At 49.8% G+C, this 27,173-nt stretch overlaps 1 protein-coding gene and 1 long non-coding RNA gene across 16 annotated transcripts in view; one reads left to right on the top strand and one right to left on the bottom strand.

The window, feature by feature from the left end:
• Nucleotides 1–349: 349 nt before the first annotated feature.
• The window catches only part of GATA3 (GATA binding protein 3), a 71,792-nt gene continuing 44,968 nt past the window's right edge, over nucleotides 350–27,173 (top strand). For 2 of the 15 annotated variants that reach the window (XM_078376492.1, XM_078376491.1), the window contains exons 1-2: nucleotides 19,320–20,236; nucleotides 20,469–21,163. In XM_078376492.1, coding sequence (XP_078232618.1) covers nucleotides 20,923–21,163 — 241 coding nt within the window. In that variant the 5' untranslated portion in view covers nucleotides 19,320–20,236; nucleotides 20,469–20,922. Of the gene's footprint in view, nucleotides 479–546; nucleotides 667–1,715; nucleotides 1,926–3,522; nucleotides 3,676–12,525; nucleotides 12,548–19,319; nucleotides 20,312–20,468; nucleotides 21,164–27,173 lie in introns of those variants that run through there. The other 13 variants (XM_078376487.1, XM_078376481.1, XM_020809813.3 and 10 more) reach the window with 12 other exon arrangements.
• LOC140707820 (uncharacterized) lies at nucleotides 17,967–19,373 on the bottom strand. Its single transcript, XR_012088010.2, has 2 exons — nucleotides 19,287–19,373; nucleotides 17,967–18,716 (listed from the first exon to the last, which is right to left on the bottom strand). It is a non-coding gene; the product is annotated as an uncharacterized LOC140707820 (long non-coding RNA).

Genomic DNA, 27,173 nt, shown 5'->3' with positions numbered 1-27,173 from the left:
AAGACAGGCGTGGTGGGCATACAGGCAGACATGATTCCCTCAGACTCAGCGGTCAAGAGACCTGTCCCCGTTCCTTAAACGGAAGGAAGGGGCTTCTGAAGGAATCCTTCTTACTCCCAAGTAAAACATCCAGTCGAGGTTGCAAAGCAAGGGGCTCCGTTTGGAAGGAGGGGAAAGCCCTTGCAAGACAATGAGCCCGCCTTGCCTCGTGCCACCTATTATTTTGAAATACGCCTATTTAAATATATAACGCGGGCCGGGTGGTGGAGAAGGGGCGGGGGACCTCCAGGCGTGCGAATAAACGCGGCCTTTTATAAAGGAACGGGGAGGGAGGGGCGCCCCGCAAAGGGGTCCAAAGGGACGCTCATTCCTCGCTTTCCGCTCCTCCTGGAAGGGCCAGGTTGAGAATGGCGTCTGAACGTCACCTGCTGGGGAAGAAGGAGTTAAACCGGGGCCTGCTCCTTCCGAGGAATTAAAGGTGGGAGTTTCTTTAACACAGCATATACTGTATATATTTATTTATTTTTTTAAAAAAAATCTCATTCTGGTTTGAATCAGCGCGGAGGAGATCCGCGAGGAAGCGGGGCGGCTGGAACAAAAATGAATAAATTTCCGCTGGCGATGCGGGTCTGCTTTTATTTCCGTCCCTGCCTGCGATGTTAGCCGGTAAGGATCCGATGTCAGAGTAAAGCCGAGACTTCTTGCCTTTGACAGACAGGATAAGGGATGGGGGGGGGAAGAGACGAGACTGTGGGAGGGAGAACGCTTCCCCCCCCCGGGCAGATCTTTGGGCGTGGGCCTTTGGCAAAGATGCGCGCCTTCGCTTCCTCTGCGCCTCTCCGCTCCGCACCCCGTCCGCCCCGAGACAGCGCAGGGAACGAGGCCGGGAGTTGCTTGCCTTGACATCAATCGAACCCAAGTCCCAAAAAATGGAGAGCAAGCGTGTGTGTGTGCGCGCGCGCGCGCGTAAACTCCACTCCGGCCCAGCTTTGCGCGGTGTCCAGTTGAGCCTGTTTTGTCTCACAGGCTCCGGTTATTATGTCTCCGATTGGGGGAGGGGGCGGGGGTGGAGGGCTCCCCCCTCTCTTTCCCCCCCCCCAGCTCCCTCCCTCCCATGTGCGTTTTGTTTACCTTCAAGAAAGGAAGGGGGGAAAGCCCCTCTCTCCAAAGAGGCATTTCGGGGAGGGGAAGACGCACACCTCCGCGCGAAATCTAGGCCGATTCGGGCGTGCGTATGATCGGCATTTTCTCCAAAGCTCAGGACAGGAACACCCCCCCCCCCAAATGGGACCACCTGCTCCCCCCCCCCACCCCAGGTCGAGGATCAACAATAACACTTATTCCCCTCCTTTTTTGGGTGTGTGTCCCAACCTTTTGGGACTTCAAGCATCATCGGCCCAGGTGGGTGCCATCCCATCACGTGCGCAAATCGATTCTCCCCTCCCCCGCCTCCTCCCTGCCCTTCCTCCCCTCCTCTTCCTCCCTAAACCCCACCTGCGATTCGCGGGACGGAGGCGGGAAGACCTGCCCGTCATCATCCTCCCCCTCCCCTCCCCCCACCTTTCCTCTCCTGGTTTCTTCCTCCCCCGCCTGCCTCTCCTCCTTTCTTCGCCCCTTTCCAACCCGGAAGAGCTCCGATCTCCCTTGGGGGGGGTGAGGAAGAGGAGGAGGAGGTGGTGCCGGAGGTGGGGACGGGGGGGACGGTGCTGGCGGCGGCGGCAGCGGCGGGGAAGGAGGAGCGGGGAGGTCAGAAAGAGTCGGGCTTGCTGCCCGAAGGATGTGGCTCGCCCAGGTGCCTCTGACGCCGCTTGGAAGCAGCCGCGAGGGCGGGGGGGAGTCGGCTGTCATTTTGGAGGGCAGCGCTGGAGCGGATCAGCGGAAGATAAATTCACAGCGGATCGAAAGAGAACAAAGCGGCTGCTAAGGTCAGTGCAGGATGAAGCCCTCTTTTTTTCTCTCTCTCCCACCTCCAGCCCGCCGCGCGATCTCCACCCCTCTTGATGCCTCTGGCGCAGGACCCACGTGGGCCAAGCCCAGCGGCCCCGAAATCGGCTTTCCAGAGGCCGGATCCTGCCTCCCTTCCAGATGGGGTGCGGAGTGGCCAAGTGGGGGGGCAAACTGGGGCGGAATCAGGCCCTCCTGCACCGCGAATTGCCGGAGGTGGTAGTTACGGGAGCGTGGGGGTTAATGCGCAAACATGGGCATCACCCCAGCTTTATGGGGCAGAAAGGGGAGGAAAGGCTAGCCCGTTTTAAGGCGCCCGGAGAAAGGGGGGCAGTAACGCGTGAAACGCTTCGTAAAGCCACGTTACCCGGGCCATCGGTGGCTGCAGGGGCGCAACAGGGCAGGTGGCCCGGAGAGCTCTCTCTCTCTCTCTCTCTCTCTGTGTGTGTGTGGTTAATTTCATCCTCGTTTGTGCTTTGCACTCGAAAGGCAAACGAAAGGGGCTTTAATTTAATTTAATTTATTTTAACTAATTGCTCTGTGCAAAAATGTTGTGGACCCGAAGCCCTAAGACGCTTCTTAAAGACCCGCTCGCGTTCACTAACGAAATAAAATAAAGGCCGACATTTGTTTCACGGGTGATCCACGGGGTCGAGTGGAAAGGTGTGGGCGAGCCGGGTCCGCGGTCTTCCCTCTCCATCAATCCGCCCTTGTCAATGTTCACCTTTTAAGGCTCGCCTTTGTCCGCCTCCATCTTTGCCGCCCGGGCAGATTTCTCTACCTCGCCTCCCTGCTGCTCATCACAAATAATAATAATAAAAATAAAAATCGTACCGCGTTCTTTTAGCTGGGCCCCCTTCTCCCTCAAAAAAGGGCGGGAGCGCTTCCGTCTCCTAAACAGTCCCGAAACGACGGGTCTCCCGTCTTCTCCCCAAATAAATCAATAACTCCGGTCGCTACCCTAAGGTTGGCGACGGGAGCGCGCAGAGGGATGGAGGCGCGCGTCAAACCCGCCGGCAGCCGGGTGTCCGTCCGGGGCATCACCTGCCCTTGAGGTTTCCCCGGAGTGGAGAGTGGCTCACAAAGGCGTCGCCAAGGGGGATCCGTTTCTCGGGTGGCGGTTGCGATCAGGCGCAGCCGAGGAAGGCAGCTAGCAATGTTTAAAAATGGAGATCGCGAGAGGGGACGCTAGAGGAGACCTCAGCCTTGGGAACCCACCGCCTGCCACCGCTCTCCACGGGGCCCGTGGATCCCGAAAGAGCAGGCGTTGCCCTGCATCCAAGGGGCCCCCTTCTCTCCCCCAGCCGAGGTCAGGAATTTGGGTAGGCGCGCCGGCCTCTCCTCTCCGGCGCGCCAAGCGAGGAGGGCACTGTTGCTTGCCTTTGGGAAAGGAGGACCAGAAGCGGCCCCCCACGGCCCTCGTGGGGATGGAGAAGCGACGGGCTTTCGCCTTTCGGAAGTGACTCCCTGGCGCGCCTCACCTGGGCTCGGCTGAAGCCCAGAGGGCGGCTCCGAACCCCTGGCCTCGGCCTCGGCCGGCGTCCTCGACCGAAGCGCAGGAGCCCGGAGGCAGAAGCCAGAGAAGACCGGGTTGGGGGTGAATTCCCTTCCCCGGGTCTCTCCCGAGCGTGGCAAGACGCCTGTTTGAACGTAAGCAAAGAGGAATATTGATGCTACTAAATAATCATTCACAGACCCTTACCAATGGTGGGACGCCGTGCCTTTCGTCAGGTAAGTAGGTCACAGTTTGAAAATCAGGGGAGAAAAAAAAGAGAGGAGACGGCTGTTTTATTTCTGTAGAGATTTCTTTGGCGCGCGCGCGCGTGTGTTTGTCTGTGTGTATTATGTTTGCATGCGTGGGCTTGGGCGCGGTGTAGCCCTGAAATGGTTGCGTTCGGAGAAGCTCCGTTGATTTTTTTCCGTGGAATGAGTCGATTCACTTCGGTTTGAACCGCTGAAGAATTTCGTGGCGACTCTTCTTGGGTGGTCGGCTTTCTTACGGGTATTTTGCCTACCGTAAAAAAAAAAATTAAAATTTTAAAAGGTCAAGAATGTCGCTGTTGCTCGCTCAGGTCCGAGCGTAGGGCCTCCCTGCATGGAGGAGACGTGTTGGCGTGTCCCCACGAGTCCCATGGATATTCTAGTTGATCCCGATCCTTTAAGGCTAAGGAGGAACCGGATAGGTATTTATCTCCCACTCCCGGGGGCTGCGGAACTGCTGGTTATTCTGATACCTTCCTGGGATATCAGATTATTTTTCAAAAGCAGTTCTAGGTGGGTACGCCAAGAGAGCACCCCAATATCCGTCGGTTACTAATGTGGCGATTCTCAGCCAGTCTGCACGGTCTGATCTGGAGAAATAACCAGGAAGGGAATCTGCGCTTTAGTTTAACGGCGAACTCTGCGATGGGTTGTTGTTTTTTTCCTGCTGCACCTCTTGATGGGTTTCACAGTCGTCATTCTCTGCTTCCTCTCCAATTGTCTCCGACACACCTTCCTTGTTCTTTTAATAAGCAATGCATTTCCATCTGCGCATCTGCATAGCCGCTGGGCCCGCAAGCCCTCTCTCTCTCTCTCTTGCATCGCTTTGGGGTTACCATCCGGCCGAAATCTGTCCAGTCCCCAAAGCCCCGCTGCAATGAATCAGATAATTCCGACCCCCCCCCCCCCAAGGACTGTGGCTTTCAGATCTGCTTCCCTGTTAGACTGAGATCCAGGCGGATCTTGGAGCCCGCGGGGGAAATGCCCCGCCGCCTCTTTTAACACCGGCGTGTTGCAATCAAGCAAACCCTGGGCTAACGCCTTTCATTTGCAACGGGACCATCCTGGCGGATTTTTTTGGAGGGGTGTCTCATCCATCTCCCATTGGGGCAAAGGCAGTTACGCTGTGTGTGTAGCAATAGGCCCTGGACAGGCGCGCTCCCGCACCTTCTCGGGTGTCACTCTCTCTGGCCTCCTTCCGCCCTGCTTCTCTCTGCGTGTGCCGACGCACTTTTAGCGAGGCACGCGCTTCTCAAAGGCGTAGGAGCCGAGGTGGGGGGGAGGCTAGGTCCCCTTGTCTACCTTGGAGCCATTTCTGAATCCGGACTAGAGTGGGTTCGTTTGTTTTCGCTGTGAGTTTGCCCTTACTCAGTACGTTTCCCTGTGCGCCTCTGCCGGAGTAAATAAATATTAAAACCTTGTCTCCAGCGGCCCATCCGCAGCTCCTTTAAACCGGAAGGCTTCCGTTTAACCCATTAGACGCGGGACGGGGGTCCCTAGACGCGGGACGGGGGTCCCTCCTTCCGCAACGCCTGTCTGGGGGGGGGGGATGTCACACGATCCCACAGCCCCGCGGAGTGGCTCAGACACAAAAGCGTGCAGGCGTTGCGTGCACAGAAAAAATTGCACCGGTTGCAATACGGGTGACTTTTCCTGCGTTCGAACAAGGGGATCACACAAAGCGGAGACATCATCGCCTGTTGTTTCGTTTTCAAAGAGACGTGCGATCGCCTTGTGTGTGTGTGTGTGCGTGCGCGCAACCACTTCTTTCCAAATAAACGGGCAACCCCCTCACCTGTTCGGCCTACTCCGGAGTCGCACTCTGCTTGCTGTCCATCACGGGGGTGTGTGTGTGTGTGTGTCACAAATTAAGCTTTTAGTTTTGTTTGGCTTAGTTATACAGGCTGCTGCAGACCCAAGCGTGAAATGCACAGGCAACCTCCATCAGTGGCTTGAGGACTCATTGCCTAAATGGCACTTAGCATTTACACAATACATCTGTAACGGAAGCTTTACATCTGGATTCCCTGGGGCGGGGGGGGGCGACGCACGCCGCTGCTTATCATTTTTATCCCAGTCACTGACCACGCAAGGTCTGTAACAACAAACTGGTAAGGTAGGACTGGTTTGGTTTTGCCCTTATACTTGAGACGGAAGGAGAAAATGAGAGCCTTAAGTTGCTTTAGTGATGACACCCAGTAAAGGGCAGAGGCAGGATATGAAACTGGATTTTCTTGGCTCGGTTCCACATGCAGACCCTGCCTGTCACTTTTCTTCTTTCTTTTTCTTTTTGTCTGTCTGACTCTTCCTCCCCCCCCCCCCCCCTTTCACATACACACAAAAGGTGCATCAAACCATCCGTAAGAGTTTGGTGATAAATCCAGTCTTTCTTCCACGGTCATTTTCGAGGACGTCGGTTTTTAAAATTAAAAACCAGGCTGGAAAAGTTAGGTAGGGTAGGTAGAGCGATCGATTCCACCCTTGGACGAGCTTTGCAATAAAAGCAGCCGAGACTTAGGGTGAAATAATTACTTGGGTTTGAGTTAAAACACTGAGCTACAAAGAAAAAAAAAGGAAGAAAGTAGGGGGAAATCTTTAAAAAATTGATATTGATGGTTCTATGGGGTGCCTAGTTAAGAACAACACTATTTTAGGCCTGAAAAAAGAATCAAAGATTAGGTCGAGTCTTTGTAAAAACTCATTGAAGCTATAATCCTGTCTGTCTGTCTATCTATGTATCTATGTATCTATGTATGTATGTATGTATGTATGTATGTATGTATGTATGTATGTATCTATCTATCTATCTATCTATCTATCTATCTATCTATCTATCTATCTATCTATCTATCTATCTATCTATCTATCTATCTATCTATCTATCTATCTATCTATCTATCTATCTATCTATCTGTTTTGGAGATTAGCAAACAATTCAGCTGCCGTTCTAGCCACCGTCGTTCTAGGAACTTTATCTAGAAAAATATCATTTAGAAATCATAAATTCCCAGGCAGGCGAAAGCTTTGCATATATCGTTGGGTGTTTTTTTTTTAAAGGAAAAAAATAAGCAAAATATCACAGCTGCACTGTTGTTTGTTTGCTTTTAAAAATGGCTCGTGGCTTTATATATAGCTGCTCCTCGGGTGTAGGTTTGGGAAGACCGGTAAAGAGAACTGTCGCAGCATGTGTCTTTAATGTAGTCCCGCAACAGAAAAATCAGGAGGGTAAAAGAAAGGAGGGGCAGTCACACAGTGAAAGTGTAAGCAGTTCTACTCGGGAGAAAGATGCATTCATTCAAGACTTAGTGCCTCGTTGAGCTTCCCGGTGTTCAGTGGGGCGTTAAGGGGGGAAAGCAAAACCCTCTTCTGGAAGGATAACTTTCCGAGGACATCCACCGTCTTTTTAAGATGTTCACTGGGCAGGTGAAGAAATATGCGACGGAGTTGTAGGTTTTCCCACTTTCCTATTTAATTGGCATTCAGACTCCTAGGAATAGGAAGGATCTGCGCGTGCACGAGGGCGGGAGCGCGCCTTTCAGGGGGCTCACTCTAGACACCATCCCTTACATCGTGCGTTTTCACCACGCTGTGGAAACTCACAAGCAAGCTTATTTGTTACCAGAAGTGGGGGGGGGGGGGGAAATATTTCTTAAGAACCAGAGGACTCTTCGGAGGCGGCTGGAGAGGTGCGCGTTTGACTCAAGGTGTTTTCTATGGACCTGGTAAGGAGGTGTTTGTGAGTGCGCGGGGTTAAGGCGGTTTTTCTTAATCCACCCCCCCTCCTTCTGCTCTTTCCGAGCCGGTGACACCGGGAGAAAGTGAAACCTGCCAAAGTTTGAATCGCCTAGGTCGCAACCGTCCGATCCTTTCCGAGGAGACGGCTTCAAAGGTCCGTCAGCGGATCTGGAAGATTAAAATCATCATTCCACACAACTCAAGGCATCAACGTGCCGGGATTAAGGTCCCTTCAACTGGGGGCTTGATTCCCGAGTAGACCTGTCAAGGATCGCAGGGGACACCGTTTAAACAACAGCAACAACAACTTAACCCTACAACTTGGCTAGGATCGGGGCTGTTTCCCTTTTCTTTTCTCCCTCTGCTAACCCTCCTCTCTCTGGGAATGTTGAAGGCGGAAGGGTCGCTCCCTGGACTGGTGGAGCCGGTTTGAATCTGCTCATGTCCTGGAGGCAGGGAGCTTTAAAAATTTCTAGCTTGAGAAAGGGGGGGGGGGATAGAGAGAGAAACGTCATTTAAAGAGCAGCTTTTCTCCTCAAGCCCCCGCCTTCCCTCCTCGCCTTCTCTCCCAAAAATCCTCCTCAATTCTTTCCTTGAATTTTGCTCGTGGAGCCCCCCCCCTTTGCCCGCCCCCTCCCCATCTGGAGAAGGAACCTGGTCTTGGAGAGGGAGGGGGCAGATGACCAGAATGGATAAGCGTCCGCTGGGGGAGACCTTTCTCTTTTCCTTCAATGTCCCCGAATTTCCAGTTTGACTCGTTCTGGTTTGCGGCTCTACAGCTCCTTCCGTGTCCGCTTAGAACTGGGTGAGACTTCGCATCCGCCCCGCGTGGCTTGGAAAAGGTGGCGACGTGGTTACATCTCACCCAATCGGCGTGGGCGTTTTTATTTATTTGATTTATAGGCCGCCTCATGAGCTCAGGCACCGCTTTAAGCGGTTTACAAGTCAAACCTTAGAAATCTCGAGGACCCCACATGGCAAGAGAAAGACTAAATATGGCAATTAAAGTGTGTGTGTGTGGGAATCATTAAAAGGACAAGAAGAATAATCCACGTCTAAAATCAGTTTAAGAGCGTTGGGTTTCTATGAGAAAATAATGGTTTAAGAAACAATCGTGCGCATCTCTGGTCCCTGAATGGTATTTTTTTTTTTAAATTAAAGCACACCATTTCCAGAGACTTGTTTCACCTTGAAGGTTAGTAGATTCTGTTTGGCAGCAGCCCCCCTCCCCCGGATTATAGCCTATTTCTTTAGACTCAAGGGAGAGGTAGCCTAGCTGTCATTAACCTGCTGAAAGTTAGTTTGTCACTTGTGCTGTGTAACGGATTAACCGGGCTACCTCCTCGGAAAGTAACTATCGAGTAGGGGAGAGAACTCCGGACGGGGCGTCTGGCTCAGTTGTCCACAAGGCACTTAAGCCTGAGGATTTGTTCCCGGGGAAAGCCACAGGGGACGGCTTCCCAGGCCGGTGGATCGCTCACTGCCTTTAGCGGCTCGCAAATGGAAGGCTGGCTCTCCTCCTCTCCAGTTTTCCGTCGTTGCTGCTGCGGCTGCTCAGTGTTTGTGGGGGTCTAATTCTGCCCTTTTCATCTGCCGAGGATTAAGGGCTAGTTTGTTTCGTTGGAGTAATTCTCCCGGCTCAGGAAGGGCCGCCCCATCCTGTTTCCTTCCTGCGCCATGGATGCGAAGCAGTTGCGCCTGTGTTCGGTGGTGTGGACCGAGGATCCGCGGTCCAGCCCCATATTCTCCAAAAGCCAGCGCTATTTCTTTTCCTCTCCAGGAGCTGGGTCTTTCTCCCTTTCCCGCTCTCAGGACCACGAGTTGCTAGACACGGGGTGGGGATGGTGGTGGTGGGGGGAGTGGAAAGAAAAGCCTTCAGATGTCTGCCCTGGGCCGTGTCCCCGCGGTAACCCTCCGACGTGTAGCCCCGGGCTGTTTACACAGCTTTACCTGGTGCTAGGCTCCTTCCTTGTAAAATCCCAACCCGCCGTACGTAACACAATCCCCCTTACAGCCGAGGACACGGAGGCTCAAAGGAGCTAGGAGAAGGGAGTGGGGGGGTGGGCGTCGCAGATGAGAGTGTTGAGAAATCCGGATCTGACCCTGTTTTTTATTCAGCGGCCCTGCCTCCCCCTCATCAACAGAGGCCGAGAAATTCAGATCAGGCGCCAGTACAGTAGGAGAAGCTGGGGGGGGGGGAGGAAGAGGGGTTCTGAGGGGACGCTACGTCTCTGGGAAGGGAGGCTTGCTCGCGAGTAACGGTACTGGGGCGAAGAGGCCATCCATTGCAAGCAGAAAGTGGCTCCGCCTCCTCCAGCCTCCTTGGAGCCTTGAAAAATGGATTAAGAGGATCATGGGCATTGTAGTCCCACCCTAACCCTACCCTCGGCGATCAGCACTCACGTTTAATCTGTTCCTTAATTCTAACCCCCCCCCCCGGTCGGTTTTAAACCGGAACCCCAGGCCCCGCCTATTTTGTTTTGTTCGGGGTAAATGAATGTGGAGTGTGGCCCAGATAGCCAATGCGGTGTGGTCGAGAGTGTGACGGGCTAGATAGGACTCCGCAGGCCTGGGTTCGCATTCCTGTCCATCCATGGAAACCCACTGGTGTGTGAGTGTGTTGAGTGTGTGTGTAACTGGGTAGAGCCACTCCTTAAATATCTCACGCACCTTGAAAGCCTTATTAGGGTTGCAATAAATCGGACATAAAAAGGACACTCTCCCACCGCTTCCACGCTCATAATCCCGGTCGCGCGTTAGGAGTCAGATTCCGCCACCCGCTTTGCCAGTGGACGAGGAAAGTTCAAGGACAGCCAATCCGCTTTAACTGAGGCGCCTCTGCGGCGCCAAAGATCCTGGGCGAAGGGATTCGAAGTACTGTACTGTACAATCCTGCTGGTCAATCTAAATCCCACGCCCCTCCCTCCCTCCCTCCTGCTTTGAATTTACTGTATTCTTTGCATGAATCAGAATGGCACGTAATGCTTCGGAGGTACCCCGGGACCAGCGGCCGAACCAATAGACTTCCATGGCAAAACTCTCATTAATTTTAATGGCAAAGGGGTCGAAAAAGATTGCTATAAAAAGGCAAGACGGTGATGATGATACACTCACACACAAGAAGTAAAACAATGCATTTCATATTGCCAGTCATATATTTAAAATGCAACCTTATGAGACAGAAGGGAGTAAAGCGTGTCTCTTAAAATAAGCGGCTTTGCAGTTGATGCCAGCTGCTGGACTGAAACTTTCGTGCGACTTTCGGGTTAAGGGGCGCCTGCTTGCTTCAAATGGTGGCAAGTGGTTCTTAAAAGGCGGGGGTGGCGAAGTGATTCTTGTGTATGTCGGGGGGGGGGTTGATAGGAAAGGAAAAGGGGGCGAGAGCACCCTTTTATTTTCCCCTCATGTTCAGGAGGGCTGTGGGCATCTTATCGAGGGAGTCAAGGAAGGTGCCGCGCGTAACCCCGAAGCGAATCTTTCGCTCCGAGTCTGACAGATCGTGAGAACCCGATGCAAGCGGAACGGTGCAGAAAGATTTGAAACTGGAAATCGGGATTTGCCCTGAAATCTTTCACGAATAGACTTCAGGGTTAAACGGTGTTTTAGAAAGCCCCGGCTTTCTTTTTCTGGACTAGAGTCCACTTATATTTTCTAGAGGCCTCTGACGTTGTACAGGTTTTCTCGGAAGTAAGACTCACTTCATTCAGGAGGAGCCCTTCTCCCGAAAACAGAATTTAGAACATTCACACTGAAGACAAACCCAAGCCAGGGATTCAAGACTATTTAAATGCGAAACGTTTTCACTTGTATTGACCTCCAAAGGCTTCTCTCCTTCCCCCAGTTTCCAAAGCCAATTAAAAGTGTATGGTTACTCCGAAGCCGTAGGATCAGATCCTGAGGCGAGAGGACGATGGCCGTGCACGTGACGGCAAGTTGTCCTTAATTTCCTCGAAATTAAGCACCACTTCGTTTGGGAGCACAAGACCATTCTAGAGACAGGTTTAGAGTTCTGAATAATGCTTTGACACGTCTCTTCCAGTAAGGGAAGCAAAGGAAGGAAGGAAGGAAGGAAGGAAGGAAGGAAGGAAGGAAGGAAGGAAGGAAGGAAGGAAGGAAGGAAGGATGGAAGGATGGAAGGATGGATTTTCTTTCTCATTTTGTCCTCACGACACTCTGACAAGGTAGGAAAATGTCCCTCCCAGTTTTAATCCACCGCTGAGTGGAAATGCGAAACTCTGCTGGACGCTGCCTAAAGTGCAGTGTTCTCACCAAGCAGATGATGAGAACATCTACTTCAGGCAAGCTTTCCCTCAGTCAGTGGCTGCCTGAGCGTGATCTTTCTCGATCACAGTTCTGCATGACCACTTTGCCTGTGTTTTTAGTCTTGCTTGGGTCTCCCGTTTCTCGGAGGGGCGTTTGTTTCTTCCTTTTTAATACTTTTTAAAATACTTTTTAACTTTTCTATACTTAGTAGTTTTTAGCCTCGACTCTTGCCTTTTAAGGACGCTCTGTATACTCACTGTTTTGTTCTTAGACAGGGTCCTTTAATGTCGTAAGCCGCCTTGGGTCCTTTCCGAAGGAGAAAGGCGGGCTAAAAATATTTTCGAGGAATGAAATTAATAAAACCATACCTCACTGGCCCTGGGCGCGTAGCCGGGCTGAGAAGACAGGACTACTGTATAGACTTTGTGGGACGCGGTGCCCGCATCAAGAACAAGATCGGAGGGGGTGTGTGTGGAGTAAATGCAACAAATGGATTCCCATTAGGCTAGAATTCCTCTCTCTTCACTCCACTCCCGTCTTTCTTCCTTGGTAAATTGTTGTTTCTTATTCTCTCTCTCCCCCCCCCCCGTCCCTACAGTGGGGGCTTTAATTGGCAGTTTTGCCATAAGAACAGCCCATTGTTGGGAGCAATTAAGAAAACCACCAGTGGCGATCCAGTGGGGGAGGGGGAGAGGTTGGTGTAGAGATGAGAAGGGAACCAGCTGATCGAGGTCTTGTCGGGCGGAGAAGAGGGGGACCCGCTTAATTCGATTCGAGGGGGAGGCGCGTGGGTCTGCGATCCCAGCGGGGGTTTGGCCGATCTTCTCCTGCTACGGGGCAAGGGGTAAGAAGCCCGGCAGCGGCCGGAAACCGGCCTCCTTGATTTTGAGAGAAGCAGTTTTTTTACACAAGAGTTAAGTTTGGTGTACGTTTGGGGGGCGTGAGAGTGAGAAAAAGATTAATTAATTCCGGAGATCCTTGCTCTTGGTTCAGGCTTCCTACCTTCTCTCTATCAATTGGACGTTGGCGCTTGCTTAATCCGCATTAAGACCTACTTCGGATGTCTACTCTCACCCCGCAAGGTCCTGTTTATAGACCAGCTGCTTGATCTACCAGATGAGCTGATTGGGAAGTCGATTCCCTTCGCTTTGAATGTGGGTCAGTCCCCCTCCCCCCCTTCGATTAAGATTTCAGCCTTAGCGTAAAAAGAGCGACTCAACCTCTTCTGAGACAAGGAGGCGCATTGAGCTTGCTTCGAAGTCAATCCCCGTTGACAGTGGGGCCGAGGGAAGGGAGAGGGAGTCCCGTCACCCGCGCCGCGTTGCGCTTCCAGCTCTCGCAATTTTAGTTTTCAACGAAGTCTGGGATCAGCCTGTCTGGGTCTTGCTTTCTCCGTTGGGCCCGGAGAAGTGGGGGGGTCAGCTGTCAGAGAGATCTCATTATAATCCCCAAAGAGCATAAGGAGAGATTGCTAGGTGGAAAAGGGAGAGGATTTTAAACACACCCACCCACCAAAAAACGCGTGTACAGTATGCTTTTATTTTTAGTGACCATTAAACTACCCCTCAAGTAGAAAGGAATTTCCCTTGATAACGGTTGAGGATTTTTGTTAGGAACCGAAAAGGGGTTATGAAGAAGCCTACTGAGGTTGCGATCCTGTACTTGCGTGTTTACTTCGCAGCAAATTTCGCCAAACCCCATAGGGCGTAAAGCAAAGCAAAGGCACGTAGGTGAACCTGACCTGGCCAGGCGCTCCCCGCGCTGGTTGGGGATGATGGGAGCTGTAGTCACCCCCCTATCTGGAGGGATGGGTTTTGGCCCTTCCAGACTCAAACGCTACCGATCAGTCCTTCCGACTTTCTGTACCTTTCAGGCCAGACTAGAGGAAAGGAAAGCGAGTATATCGGGAATGAATTCGGTTTCGATCGCCGGGAATCTCCCCGACTCCAAGAAAGACATTGGTGTTGGGGAAAAAGGAACTGAGAAGAGGTTTCATGGCGTTTGAGAGTCCGCCCTTTGCGTTCCTCCCTCAAAGTCTTTGCGTATTTACTTAGGAACAAATTTTATCCAATGCCCTGAGACTTCTTGTGCCTACTTTTTCCCTGTGCAGAACGCTCTTTCGGTTCTAGAAAGAAGGAGGATTTGCTTACATCGCTTTACTCTAGAGTAGCCTCCTAGAAGGAAGCTGCGGGTCTCTTTGCCTGGCGAAACCCTCTCTGGTTCGCTCCCCAGTGGAGCTGTTCCTTCCGTTAACCGCCTGGAGGACAAACGCCAGGCGGATTAAGATTTTCCACTTAAACCTCGGTCCCTGTGAGTTTGGCCGCATCAACCGAAGCACCAGGGGCGGAAGCTTAAGAGGTAACTGTGTATTCTGAAAAAAATATAGCCCAGAGAACAGTTACTCGTTGGGGGGGTCTGTCTCCCAGGATTCCTCAGTGGCTGGGGAATCTGGGGGCTGAAGACCGAAAGGGAAACTTTTCCAAACTTTGCCAAATCCCGCCTGGAATCTGGTTGGCCTGCGGGGCACCCCGGCTGAAGACGTCAAAATCTCCGCAGACTGAAGGGTATTCGGAAGACAGGCGAAACCTGTCGGGAAACTAAGGAGAGACGTAGCTTGAACCAGCGGAATAACTCGTGTAGAAGCTATAAGGAAACCATTTTCATGTATCTGAAGGGCTGTCAAGATACATAGACAACAGAAAAACGCATTCTCTGTTATTCTGCAGATTAAGACCAAAACTCACAAGAATTTACAAATAAGGGGATTTCCACTACACGGTAGAAAGAATTTCCTGGCGCAACAGCAGCTTCGGAGATCTTTCGGAAGCACAGGCTGGAGGGCGGCCAGTCCCGGGTGGGAGAGCCTGTATTTCTAGTCTGGGCCTGCGGGCTAGACTAGATGGCCTCAGGGATCTCTCACTGCTCCGTTTTACGACCTCTAGGAAAGAGCTTTACATCTGAGTTTCCAGACGTGGATCGGGGGATAGATTCTTTGAGTGGTGCTAGAACGTGCTTTTGGTTACATTTTAGGAGGAAAACAAGGCAAAACTCAAAGTGGATGTGATCTTATCCACGTTCATCCCATGCTCGTTAACGTGCCCTTTTGAACTTAGGTTACTCCCCCCCCCCCCGCTTCCCGTTGCTATAGATCGATCACATCTATAGCCTCACCTTAGAGGAGTAATCTGCAAATCTAAAAACTCGCCAAATATGGCTCCTGTGCGCAACGTGGGCGACAGATAGACAGGTAGGTAGGTAGGTTGGTTTTAGGCCACGGAGAAAAACTACTTCTTTTTCCGAGAAGTCAGTTAAATTCAGCATATAAGAGAAACCGAGGGCTAGTTCAAATGGGAGTCCAAATCCTTGCATAGTTTCTAGTTTCTTTTATGCAAATCGAAATGTTTCCCTAGGGCTACTCGTGCTTGGACCCAGCAGTCTCCTTGGGGCTTTTAAAAGGATTCAGATGCCCCCTTTCCTCCACAAGCCAGGGGTGAGGAAGCTAAGGTAACGTCGGGACGGCTGACACGCAGGGAATGCGCGTCCCCTGCCGAGAATGTTCCGTGGCGGAATTTAGCAGCTCCTTCTCCTCTCGCCCTCCGTTTCTCCCCGGGGGCCCCTTGGGCTACTCCCGGGCTGGTTTAATGGCCCTGACGTCAATTCCCCCCTGCTTCCCCACCGGCGCCACGATGGCCAAGCCAAGCCAGGGGAAGGAAGATCAGCCTCCCACCTCGCCCGGAGAACCTGTCAGTCCGGTTGGAGAAAAAGGAAACAAAAACGCCAAAGAGAAGATCGACTCCGGATAAGTCCCTCGCCCCCACCGGCCCGAGCCCCAAGGGGCAGCCTCGAGACCTCAAAGGTGGCGCAACCGAGCCACTGAGAGATGGAATCTAACTTTCTCTACAGATTCATTAGAAAGCCGTTTCCCCCCTCCCACTCCTGGTGGGGACCATTACGTTCCACCTTACAGGGTTGCTGTTCTTTCGCCTCCTTTTTAGGCCACTCTTCCATCGAGCAATAGGGCTAGATAAGTTCAGATTCTAAAATATTTTAACAATGTAAGCCGCCTTGGGTCCTTTTAGAGAAAGGTGGAGTGAAAATACTTTTAAATAAATAAATGAAATAACCCAGGGAATCAGGGCTTCCTGATGGCATCACACACACAAACGTGTACACAGACCCACGAAATTACGATAAATATTGTTCTCTCGCTCGCTCGCTTTTTTTGATGGGGGGGCGCTTCTTCATTCTATTCAGGAAGACTCCAACATCCAATCGTCTTGGCTTACTCTCTCGGTGCCTCTAAAGTGGGTTCCTTTCTCTCGATTTAATTTTCATAGCAACTGGGGGAGAGAGGAGGAGGAGGCTGAGCTCCTCTGAGCTGGAGAATGAATTCAGTTCTCTTGTGTTTCAAAAGGGGGGCTGGACTAGATGATCTTACGGGACCCTTCCGGCTCTCTTTGCCCTGTGATTTTCTGCCGTGCTCTCACATCGACTTCGTAGATTGAAACCAGAGGGTAACGTGACATGTGAAAGGTTTTTGGCAGTCAATCAATCAAACCGAGTACGTAAAAGTAATATGTAAATAGTCGTTAATCTAATTTTAAAAGAAGGAGGCTAATTCTTATGCACTCTCCCCCCCCCCCCCGCGAAGCTATTTTTGCGAGAACACCCAAGAGTGGTATGCAACCCCAGGGAATGATGTCAAGACAAAATAATAACACCGCCCACTTCATAATTAATTGTTCTTACTTATTTTATCCAATCCAATCTATCTTAATTTAATTAACCTAGTCCAAACCCCCTGGCCCATAGATTTATATTTTGTCTGGAATACTTTTGAAAACAGACATAACCCCGGTTCAAAGTTCTCTTATTCTTTTTTTTTAAAAAAAGAAAATAATTGAGATTAATATTTAAAGTTTCACAAAGCAGAGCTAAGGGGCCACTTTTACATATCGGATTTTTAAAAAACTCTGGGCTTCTCTCTCGGCCCTTATGTAGGTCTTAAGAGCACACAAGGGACCGTTTTTTTGATAAATCGGGTTGAATATTTGCCTGTTTTGTATGTTAAGCATTTCTTTTGTAATGAGTCTATCTGATAAATGACTCAGTTGTCGGCTACTAGTAGATCATGTCCTCGAGGGAAAAGACCCATCTTTTTTCTTCACGGGTCTGTCCTTAGCAATTACTGCTCTCGCTCTCTCTCGTTTACAAAAGGGAAGAAAGTACCCTGTCTGGTTATAACTGCTGCAGAGTAGAGTTTCAATGCAAATTTATATAAGAGTGAGAAACTGTAAAGAAGGCAAAAAAGAAATGTACAGGCTCTTAGAGGGTAATTAAATGCAGTCACAGATAAGGGTAAAAAAGAAAGATAAAGGAGTGGAACTGAGTTATAACCTTTGGAATGGGAAAAAAATCCAATTCTGTTTAAAAGAGCAATACACATATTCAGTGTTTTTATTCATACATGTTTCCCACTGTTTTTCTCTTCAATTTCCAGTTCCCTGTATTTCAAAGTTTTTTTTTTTCCTTTAAAAAGTTTGCTGTTATTTGAAGCGTCCAAGCTGCGCTCCAGAACACACGCGTGGTGTAACTGGGGCTTAGTTCAAAGTCTTGCATTGTTTAGTGGGGTTTTCTGCGTGTCCGTGTTTCAAATTTAAGCTGCAGGAATTTTGACTGCAGGAATGACCGGGCGTCGGAGATATCTCGGAATCAGCGTATTGAGGGGTTATGGAGACATGCGCTCAAGAAAGCGATTTAGGCCAGAACTCCAGGTCTCCGAGGAGGACGTGGCCGGAAAGTATTTAATTACCATCTAAGCAAATATCTCCGCTGGTTGTTTTGATCACTGAAATACAACAGGGCCTGGGCTCAAATCTGTATTAATGTAGAGGAAAAGAAGAAAGCTCTGTAAAGGTCGGTCCACGGGTTAATTAAGCCGGAGCATTGGGATCACCTCCTTTCGCTTCCTTAAAGTTGATGTAGAAACCCCCTTTTTTTTGTTCAATGTTCCGTAGATCTCGTGTCCTATTTTCCCAGGAAATAAGTTAACTCCGGAGGACTTACTTCTGAGTAAATAGACTCCTGTTCTAGTTAATCAAGAAAACACTCCTTATTTTTAAGTTTTCTGTTGGAAGAAAAAGGAAAGGGGAAAAATTATTGGGGGAAAATTTTTTTTATCCACCCCAGCAAACAGCAGTAGAAGAAAATCAAATAGACGAACAGAACAGTAAGCATTTTAAAGGGTTAGAAAATGCAATGGACATTTAAAAACACAGGAACTTAAATTAAAAAAAAAGTCCTTTCATGTATAAGGCATGCACGTTTTAATCTCTGCCTATTGCCCCCTCTCCGCCGTTCGATGACTCAGATTCACTCCATTTTGGGTGACCGGGAGAGCGGAAAGGAAGTTGATACAACTTGTTGCACTTCAATAAGAAAGCAAGATGGACTTGCTCCGCCTGGTTCTTGAACGTGAATGAACCGCTAGGGGATGCCCTGGCTTCAATGGACAGAGAACGTTGAGCGAGTAGTTAAAAGTTCGAACGCGAGGCCAGCAGCCAATCGCTGAAGGTTTCGGCGACCAGCGGGCTCTCGCCGTTTCCTGATTGGTTCCGGAAGTATCCATTCTTCTCTGCGTCTTTTTTTTTTCTTAATGCCCCCCTTTCCAAACTTTAATGGCTCTAACCAGTGATCTGTATGGATCAGCCAATTCGTGTTACAGGTGTGCGCTTTCACGGTATCATTAGGGGATTTGGGAAACTTTTGAGATGTGCCGTCCTTGCACACTCAGCTCAGGCCTGGAAAATAAAATAAGTTTCTCCCCTCTTGATTTTTCCGCTTCCTCCCGCCAACAGAAGCGACGCAGTAATCCTAATGATAATTATTCATACTGACCTTTCGCCCAGTTTTCTCTTCATTCCAGGGGTTTGCTACTTTCCATTTTATTCGCTCCATAACGCGATCGAGGTAGGGGGTGGGGGGAATAAGACACCTTGTTTCCAAATCGCCCCCTTGAACAGAGACGATTAAACATTATTTTAAATGCGCCCTTTCCTTTGAGCAAACACATCAGCGCAGTCTAGATCTGATTAACTCCGGGCGGAGGGTCGGGCACAAAGATACGAAATAAAGTCTGTTTTTTTTCTCCATTCGCTCAGGTACGGGCTAACTTATGTGGGGCTCGAAACGCAAGTACTACTTACTAGGGGTCTGGACCCCTAAGTAAACGGCAGGCCCCCTTCTTCTGAAATGGTAACTCAATCATCCACGAGCTGACACAGCTCCGGAATGGAAACAGGGCTGGCTTTTTCCTGCCCCCTCCCCCTCCGGGGATCATCAACCCTAACCCCCCCCAATCTTTACCAGAGGTGGTTAACTCTTTCACAATCACTCCTAAATGAGCAAAAGGTTGGTCCTTTACCGGGTTCGGTAAGGAGGGCAGGAACGGTGGCCTCCTTCTTCAATTTTTTTTTTTTTTTGTGTAAAGGGCGGTGTTGTGGGGCGGGGAGAAGGAAAAAGGAGCAGCGGCACTGGAGAGCTCGCATTGCTTCCCTCCTTCTCTCCCCCCTCCCCAAACCCACCTCTTTGTCCCCTCCTCGTTGGCGGACAGGCTCCTCCCTGTTCTTGCTGATGACACGAGAACCTCCTTAAGTTGTGTCTCGCCGCAGCTGTCTCTGAATACTGAGCCGGCTGGCGCCATCCTGGTTCTTTCAGAAATAATGCCTTCCCTTTAAAAAAAAAGAAAAGAGAGAGAGAGAGAGAAAGAAAGAAGGGGGGGGGAGAGGAAAATAAGGGGAAAGGAGGGAGGAAAAGAGAAAGAGAGTTAATGGGGGAGTCCAACTTGAGCTGATAAAATTCCCCCCAGTTTTCTCCTGCAAAACTTTCCCCAACTTTAGTGCTTTCTTTCTTTCTTTCTTTCTTTCTTTCTTTCTTTCTTTCTTTCTTTCTTTCTTTCTTTCTTTCTTTCTTTCTTTCTTTCTTTCTTTCTTTCTTTCTTTCTTTCTTTTCTTTGATTTTCTCCGACGTTCCTTTTTCTCTCCTTGTTTCGTTTCTTTCCAAAGTTACCTCCCCCCTGATATGGTTCCGGGCCCTTAAAAACCAAACCGAACCCGCCTTCCTCCAACCGGCCTCTCCTTCTCTTTCGGAGCAGCCCCAAAAGTTGCGCGCCGCTTCGGAGCCAAGCCGATCGGAGCGCCAGCGGCGGCGGCCGAGACCGGTTTGGCAATGTCCCGAGGCTACAGAAAGAGAGGGGGAAGACCCCAAACCTAATCATCCTCACCCAACGGCATTTCTAGCCCAATCTCTCATCTGGCGCTCCCGTCAGTGAAACTGACCAGACAGGGTGCGTGGGGGGGGGGGGGGGAGAGAGAAATCATCTCCCAGCAAACCGCGAGAGAGGGAAGGGAGGTAGGAGTAGCTGCCCTCGGCGTAGTAGACCGAACCGACGGGAGCTGCAGAGTCCCTCGGCACTGTTTCCCCTGCCGAGAGAGCGAAAGAGAAAGAGAGTCGCGTGTCCCCGTTTTTCGCATAGGTGAGTTCGCTCGCCCGGGAAAGCTGGCCGGTTTTGGGGAGGCGGTTTACGGGCGAGGCGGGCAAAGCGAAAGAGGTGGGTCTGGGTCCCGATCCCTTGGAGAAGTCTCACCTCAAAGGGGGGGGGGAACCACAGTTGTCGGTCGTTTTAACCTAGTTTTCATCTTCTTTCCTCCTCCCTCTTGTTTGCCTCCCCCCCCCCCGTCGCCCTCTCCTCTCCTCTCCTTCTGCAGGTGATCCAAAGCAGGGAGCAGAATCCTACAAGGCGAGAGGAAGACCGGCGCCTGGGAGACTTTTTTCTTTTTGCTCTTGGTTTTTGCGGCTTCTTTCAGTCCCCCCCCCCTTTTTTTTTGAGCGGGGGAGACGCTTATTTAAGAAACACCTCCAGCACCTTCCCGTGTAAGCAGACACTTTTTGTACACAGCCGCCGCCGCCGCTGCTTCTATTTAAGGCTGACGAACTTGAGGCACAAGTCTTTGCATGCGCATCTATAAATATATATATATATATTTTAAAGTTTTAAGACTCCCCCCTCCTTTCTTCCGCCCCCCGCCCCATAAGTCGCCGCTGTTTATTTCCCCCCCTCTCCCTTAATTGTTTTGCACGGAGGGAAGGGTCCGTTGGCGCAAGAGAAGCCAGCCGGATCGAGCCCCCGCCGCCTCGGACAGCGCGCGCCCCGGAAGGAGCATGGAAGTTACCACGGATCAACCGCGGTGGGTCAGCCACCACCACCCGGCCGTTCTCAACGGGCAGCACCCGGATTCCCATCATCCTGGACTGGGCCACTCCTACATGGACCCGACTCAGTATCCTCTGGCGGAGGAAGTGGATGTACTTTTTAACATCGACGGCCAAGGGAACCACGTCCCTCCCTATTACAGCAATTCGGTGCGGGCGACGGTGCAGAGGTATCCCCCGGCCCATCACGGTGAGTGACCCCCCCCCAGGCAGAGAACCGGGGCAGTGGGGGGGATGGAGGGCGTGCGGGGGGGGGACGTGCGGACGAGAGGTTCGAGGCAGGCTCTCTCTTTCTAGCCTTCCCTCCCCCCCCTTCTTTCCAACTGCTGTTTTTGACAGACGGTGTTAAGCCCCGGAAATACAACCAGCGCGTTGGGTTTCTCTTTTATGCAAGTGTGTGCGTGCGTGTGTGTGTGTGTGTGTGCGCACAGTATATTTTTCTTCCCCGCTTCTGCATGCTTGCTCTTTCTAAACTGCTGATTTAATGCAGCCAGGACGAGCCATTAGCATCTGACAAGAGAAAAACCATTTCTGGGGAAAGGCTTTGAATAATAATACCGGGGAGTCTCTATATAGCGAGCTTGCCTGGCGGATAATCCGTTTTACAACCCCCCCCCTTCCTTCCCAAGAAACCAGCCCGAGCCCCAGAATAAGCGTCGGTGCAGTCCCACATCCTGTTGCAGGTTTTACTCTGGAAGGAAAGGCCTGGCCTTGCAAGAGACCGGTTTGCCAGCAAGCTAAAGCCGATATTGCACGGAGCAAAGACGACCGGCGAGGAAGCCACGGGGGAGAGTTTGGCTGTGAAACCGTGGCACGAATTTCTCCGTTCAGAGGGAGTAATTTCCCCTGGAGCCGGAGTGGCACCGGTGCCTTCCCTCCGTGTAAACCGGTTCAAGGGCAGGGCATAGCACGCCGCAACCGTAGGAAATCCCACGGAGCTACGAGGCTTCTGAATAAAATGCAACTGACGGTGTAAATCTAAATGGAGTCCGGGACCTGGAGAGGTTTCCTCTCCTATAAGACGCAGAAACCCGCACAAAAAAACCCGAGATACGGTGAACTCAGTTTAACCAGGGTGGGGAAAGGACCATCTGAAAGAGAAGCAGGAAGTTATGAGGGCACGATCCACCAGAGGGGTGTAGTTTAAAAAATCCTCCTGAATTTTATTAGGGACTTGAAGGAAAAAAATCACAGTCCTCCCGTTCTGCTCTCCAGCCCTACTGAAAACGGGGAGAAGTGCTCGTTACTTTTGAGTAAACACAGCCACTACCCGCTCTTAAACCTTGGAGATCACTGGGGGCTTAAGAGTGCTTAAAAGTTTGAATGAATCTTGACTTTGTTTAATCCCTCCGTTTTATGGTGACACCCCAAGGTACGTTCTCGCCCGGGCTGAGATTAAAAATGTCCAATCCCCAGAGCACAATGCCACACTTTGGCTCCGTGAGATTTTCAGAGGTTTAAGGCTGGAACCGGTTGCCAAGCCTTGCCCTTCCCCAAAAATTCAGGCTGTTTGCTTCGGATTCTCCTCTTCTCCTCAGTCGGAGCCGAAGGTTTTTTTTTTTTAAACCCTGTCTGTCATTTCTAGTTTTTAATATTAAGAATAACACCAATGGTAATCACAATAGGCTCTTTTGACAGTGATTTTGAAACCACTCAATTAACGCTGGAGAGACAGAGGAAGCAGCGCAACAGACACGCACATATTGCAACTGTTCTAAAATATAACTTGGGAAAAAAAAGAGGTGTAATGACTTAGCCTCCGGGCTGAGATGTTAGAATTAAATCTGTCAGGGAAAATAAGTGGTATGCTTGTCCTATTCGTATGTATGATTCCGTGCTGAATACTCCCAGTTAGCAAAACAAAGAGGCTTTGTTAGGGCTTAGCAAAGTTCGCAAGTATGGTTGCCAGTTTTAGGGGGGCACAGGCTTCTTCGTCAACCCAGATAAATCATTAAGGTGTTATCTAGTGTGAAGTAGTTTTTATGTACCATCAGTGGGGGGAAAGGCAGAGGTTTTTTATGAGTGTCTCCATGCAAATAGGGCCTACTGGAACATACTTTTAAAGGCCTGGGGTTGTAGATTGATCCTTTGCACATGTACCAAAATATGGCAGGCCGAGTGCAAGGAATTTTTTCCCCAAGACTTATCTCTTTGCTTACCAAGTTCCTTGAGGTGCTTGCGGAAGAAAAATGTTGAATCTTTCTGCCCTTTTAGTATTTGAGGTGAGCATTCTTTTTGAGGTGTCCTGTGTGAGCCGGAAGGTAGCACCACTGGTTGGATTTTAAGGAGTTTACTATGCTGGATTGGATTCTGTAGGAAATAGAATTTGGTTCTATAAGAAAAAGGGAAAAAGACATCTGTGTAGAGAGGAAGGGACCCATGGAGTTAAGGAGCTCTTGAGAAATCCGTATGGCGGGGGAGGGGGTGCACCCCAGCAAAGCCTTATTTTTTTAAAATAGCTGTGTGCCAACCCTTCTTTTGGAAGAGAGACTTCTGCTCTGGACTGTTTTCAAAATTGGGAAATAAGGTGTGTGTGTTTAGACATATCCCCAGCACGCAATAGACTGGTCGTGGGACAAGAAACTGACTCCTCAGCCTTCTGTAGTGGTTACAAAGGGTTGTGCAAGCGATATTAATCCCTCATTAGTAATTTCCTTACCCTACTATTACTTTGATTACAACGCATGGCAAAACTATCGCTCCCCCTCTCTCCGCAGCAATTCGTCCCTTTGATCTCCCCTGAATGGGACCGACTCCAGTTTTAATTGCCCAACAAAAGAGTGTTTCCACACGGGGGAAATCATCAAGGTGGGATTAAACCACAGCAAAAAATAAAATAAAATAAAAAAACCAATGGCAATGAATAAAAACCCTTTTTTTAAAAAGACCTCCACCTCCTTTGAAAATTCAGATAAACAAACAAACAAACAAACAAAATCCGCACCGGAGAGAACACGTGATTTCCCTGTCATGTGTGAATGCGATCCATTTTGCCCTGGATTTGGACAGCTGGATCCACGGACCGGGCAAAGTTCTGAGAATTGGAGGCAGGCTGGTTTGCCTTTGATTTTATTTGGGGCTGGCTCAAGATCGGGGGCTTCTATTTAGAGGGCAAAGGGTTTATTTAGAAAGCAGGGTGAAAATGAAGGCCAGCCTGCTATCAGTGGATCGATCAAATAGATCAGTCATTTTCTCGGCTCATTGGAACTCCCCGGATAAATCCCAATTGTCAAACGGGGGAAGAAAAGTTTGGGTGAGGGAGTGGGGGGGGGGGCGGAATGGAGCGGGGCTTCCCTCCTGAAACGGGTGGATCGCCCAAGCCCTCGGTGAATGACGGCCCCAGTTTGCGAGCCAATTAAAATATAATCTAAGCCTAGTTAGTCCTTAAACTAACACGCATTTCAGGAGAAGACTGAATGCCCAGTTTGTGCCACCCAAACGGCCAGAGCGCATCGAGGAGGTTTCAGTGTCTTTCTAAATGTTTACGATCGGGGCTGGGGTGGGTGAAGGAAACCGGCTGGTCTAGTTGGAAAAAGTATTTAAAAAGAAAATAAAAAAGAAAATAAAAGGATGTGGGTCATTCATCTGAATTAGATTCAGAAAAAAAGGGGGAGGGAAATAAAAGTGTATGTGAGTGTATGGAATCAGAGTCTTCTCATGCTCACAGCCCAACGCTCCTGAGTTTGGACAGGGCTTACTTCTGAGTAAATTTAGACAGGACAACAGGCTCAGTGGCACGGTTTGAAAGCGGTACAAATAGACGCGGGACAGTTGTCGCGGCTTCCTTGCGACGCAAATAAGGCTTTGGAGCACTGCATTATTTATTTGTTTGTCGAGGTTGGGGGGCGTTGTGAAGAAAGAGGAAAACACATACAGACACACACAGAAACAGATACACACACACACATCATGCAGGAAGATCAGTTCCTCCCGGTTTCGCTTGGCTCTGTCTTTCTCACCTCAAACCAAAGCCTCCTAATTTGGCATTGAACGATCTCAAGCCCTCAGATGTAAGCGTGATTAATCCTAATTAACTGGCAGCCCCCACACCCCCCCAGGCGCGCATCGCTATAGTTAAAGGCGGATCTATGGGTTCCGATCGGAAAGTTTCAAAGTTAGGTTTACTTGGGAGCAAACCCCATAGAAGGGAAGGAAATTAGGCATGGCATTTAGGGTGCGCGGGTGTCTGGGCTTTGAGTCGCCTTGAATTCCCCCGGGCTTACTTCCGAGGAAGCAGATCTATTACCCCCTCACTGTCTTCCTCTGCGTCTGTACTTCCTTGGAAGTAAAGTTGCAGAGAGAGAGAGGCAGGCGAACACTGAAAAGAGACCCCCCCTTTAAAAACTTCCTGAGTAGGGCATTGCAGTCAGGTTCGTGTTTACTCAGGCGTAGACCCAACTACGCTCACGGGGGTGACACGAGAAAGCTCTCGGAGGATCGTCGCTTGCTCTCTGCTAGCGCAGGGAGGCGAGGCGATCCTCAAGTGCGTTTGCTCGGAGGTAAGGCCCACCGGGACCGATGGAATGGGATCCCGAGTCAGCCGGCATAGGCAGCCCGGCTGGCGTGGCGATCTTGTGGCCATTGACTTGGGAGTAAGGCCACGGCGATCCAGCGAAGGGGATCTTCTTAGGATCAAATTGTTCAGCGTCTAGCCGGCGGCTGACGGAGATCAAACCTCTCAGCGGGTGGGGACTCCGCAGGTTTAAATGTCTCTTCCCTGAAAATCCCATTAAATCTCTATATTCTGGTGGATCGGGGCGCTTCTCCCCTTCGAAAACATCTCCGGTCAGTCTGGTTTCCTCGCAAAACTGGGAAGGCTTCGCTAGCTGGGTTTTTGTCAGTTTCACTCTGTCCCATGGGAGAAAAAAAGAGTCCTTTAAGGAGGATTTGACCCAGTTGGAGGAAAACGGAAAAAGGGAAAGAGAAAAATTCTGAAAGGAAAACGACCCGAAACCATCGGCTTGAACACAGCTTAGACCGAAATGGCATGGGTGTTACATAGGCGTTGAACACCGAAATGGGCCTGTAAACTCTTATTTTCACTCTGGTTTCAAAGCAGTTTCATAGAAATCTTGGAGGAAGTTACTGTACTTGCTTCTAGGTGTAAATGCTGTACAAAGCAGCACAATCTAGTTTCAGAGCTTGAGAAACTATTTTATTTTGGACTACAATTCCCAGAATCCCCTGGCCATGCGCTGACCCTTTTGCCCACTTTGGTAATACAGAGAAATAGATCAAGGGTTTTAATTCAAGCATTTGGTTCATACTATTAGCTGCTAAGCCATCATCTCACTGTCTAACTCAGTAGGGTTGCCAACTGATCAGAAAGCTAAGCGCACGGCTGCTCTTAACAAGCAGAAATAATCAGACTGACCTTTTTCACAGAACGGAGAGAGGCAAAGATTCCCCCACCTATATTTTAACAGAACAGTCTGCTCTGGCAGGGTTGTGTGTTGTCTTTAGTATGTATATGTAGCTGGAAAAAAATTGGTTTACAGCCAAAAGGTATCTTATTAAGAATTCTTTATATAAACTAAAGGATTTTTAAAATCCATGAAATTCTGAGTTATTTACTTTCAAGAATATGTGAGTGTGTTGGAAAAAGAAAGGGATGTTATGGATAAGGCTATTTTGAGAAGAATCAACTCCTAAGGAAGGTGCGATTTTAATCAAATCTGCCCCATTTGATCAGATATGTTTCTATGCGCCATAGTTCAGGATGAGGAGTGTAAGGCTGTTTAAGCATGTTCACTCTAGAAGTCGTCTCACTCAACTGAATAGGAACATGTCAGTCCCCGTGCTTAGTGAAAGCACATTCATTTCAAATGCATTTTAAATTCCACTAAAATGGATGGAACCCCTCTTCTGCATTAAAATTTAGGCCAGGTTTAAATGGGTTTAAAACTACAGAGGAGCATGCATCTCATCTATTGTAGGACACATGTGTCGAATGTCAGTGTCTTCCAAAAAGGCATACTTCTAAAAAGTCAATTGAGGATCTGAAGGTTAGAAAATCTGTCTTTCACCCTGACCTGATTCTATGCATGCTTCCTTCAGAATAACATCCAACTTGTTCATTTGGGATATAATTCTCCCCCAATCCTGAAAGTATGAACAGTTGGTGAATCTATCAGGCTGAAGTGAGCTTGTTTTCTAGGTAAGACAATTTTCAAAATTCAGTTCTCTTTCCAGATAGCACT

The sequence above is a fragment of the Pogona vitticeps genome, chromosome 5 (assembly GCF_051106095.1).
Source record: "Pogona vitticeps strain Pit_001003342236 chromosome 5, PviZW2.1, whole genome shotgun sequence".
In the NCBI taxonomy this organism is placed as follows: Eukaryota; Metazoa; Chordata; class Lepidosauria; order Squamata; family Agamidae; genus Pogona; species Pogona vitticeps.
The sequence above is the reverse complement of the archived record's forward strand: the minus strand, read 5'-3'. Positions and strand labels throughout refer to the sequence as shown.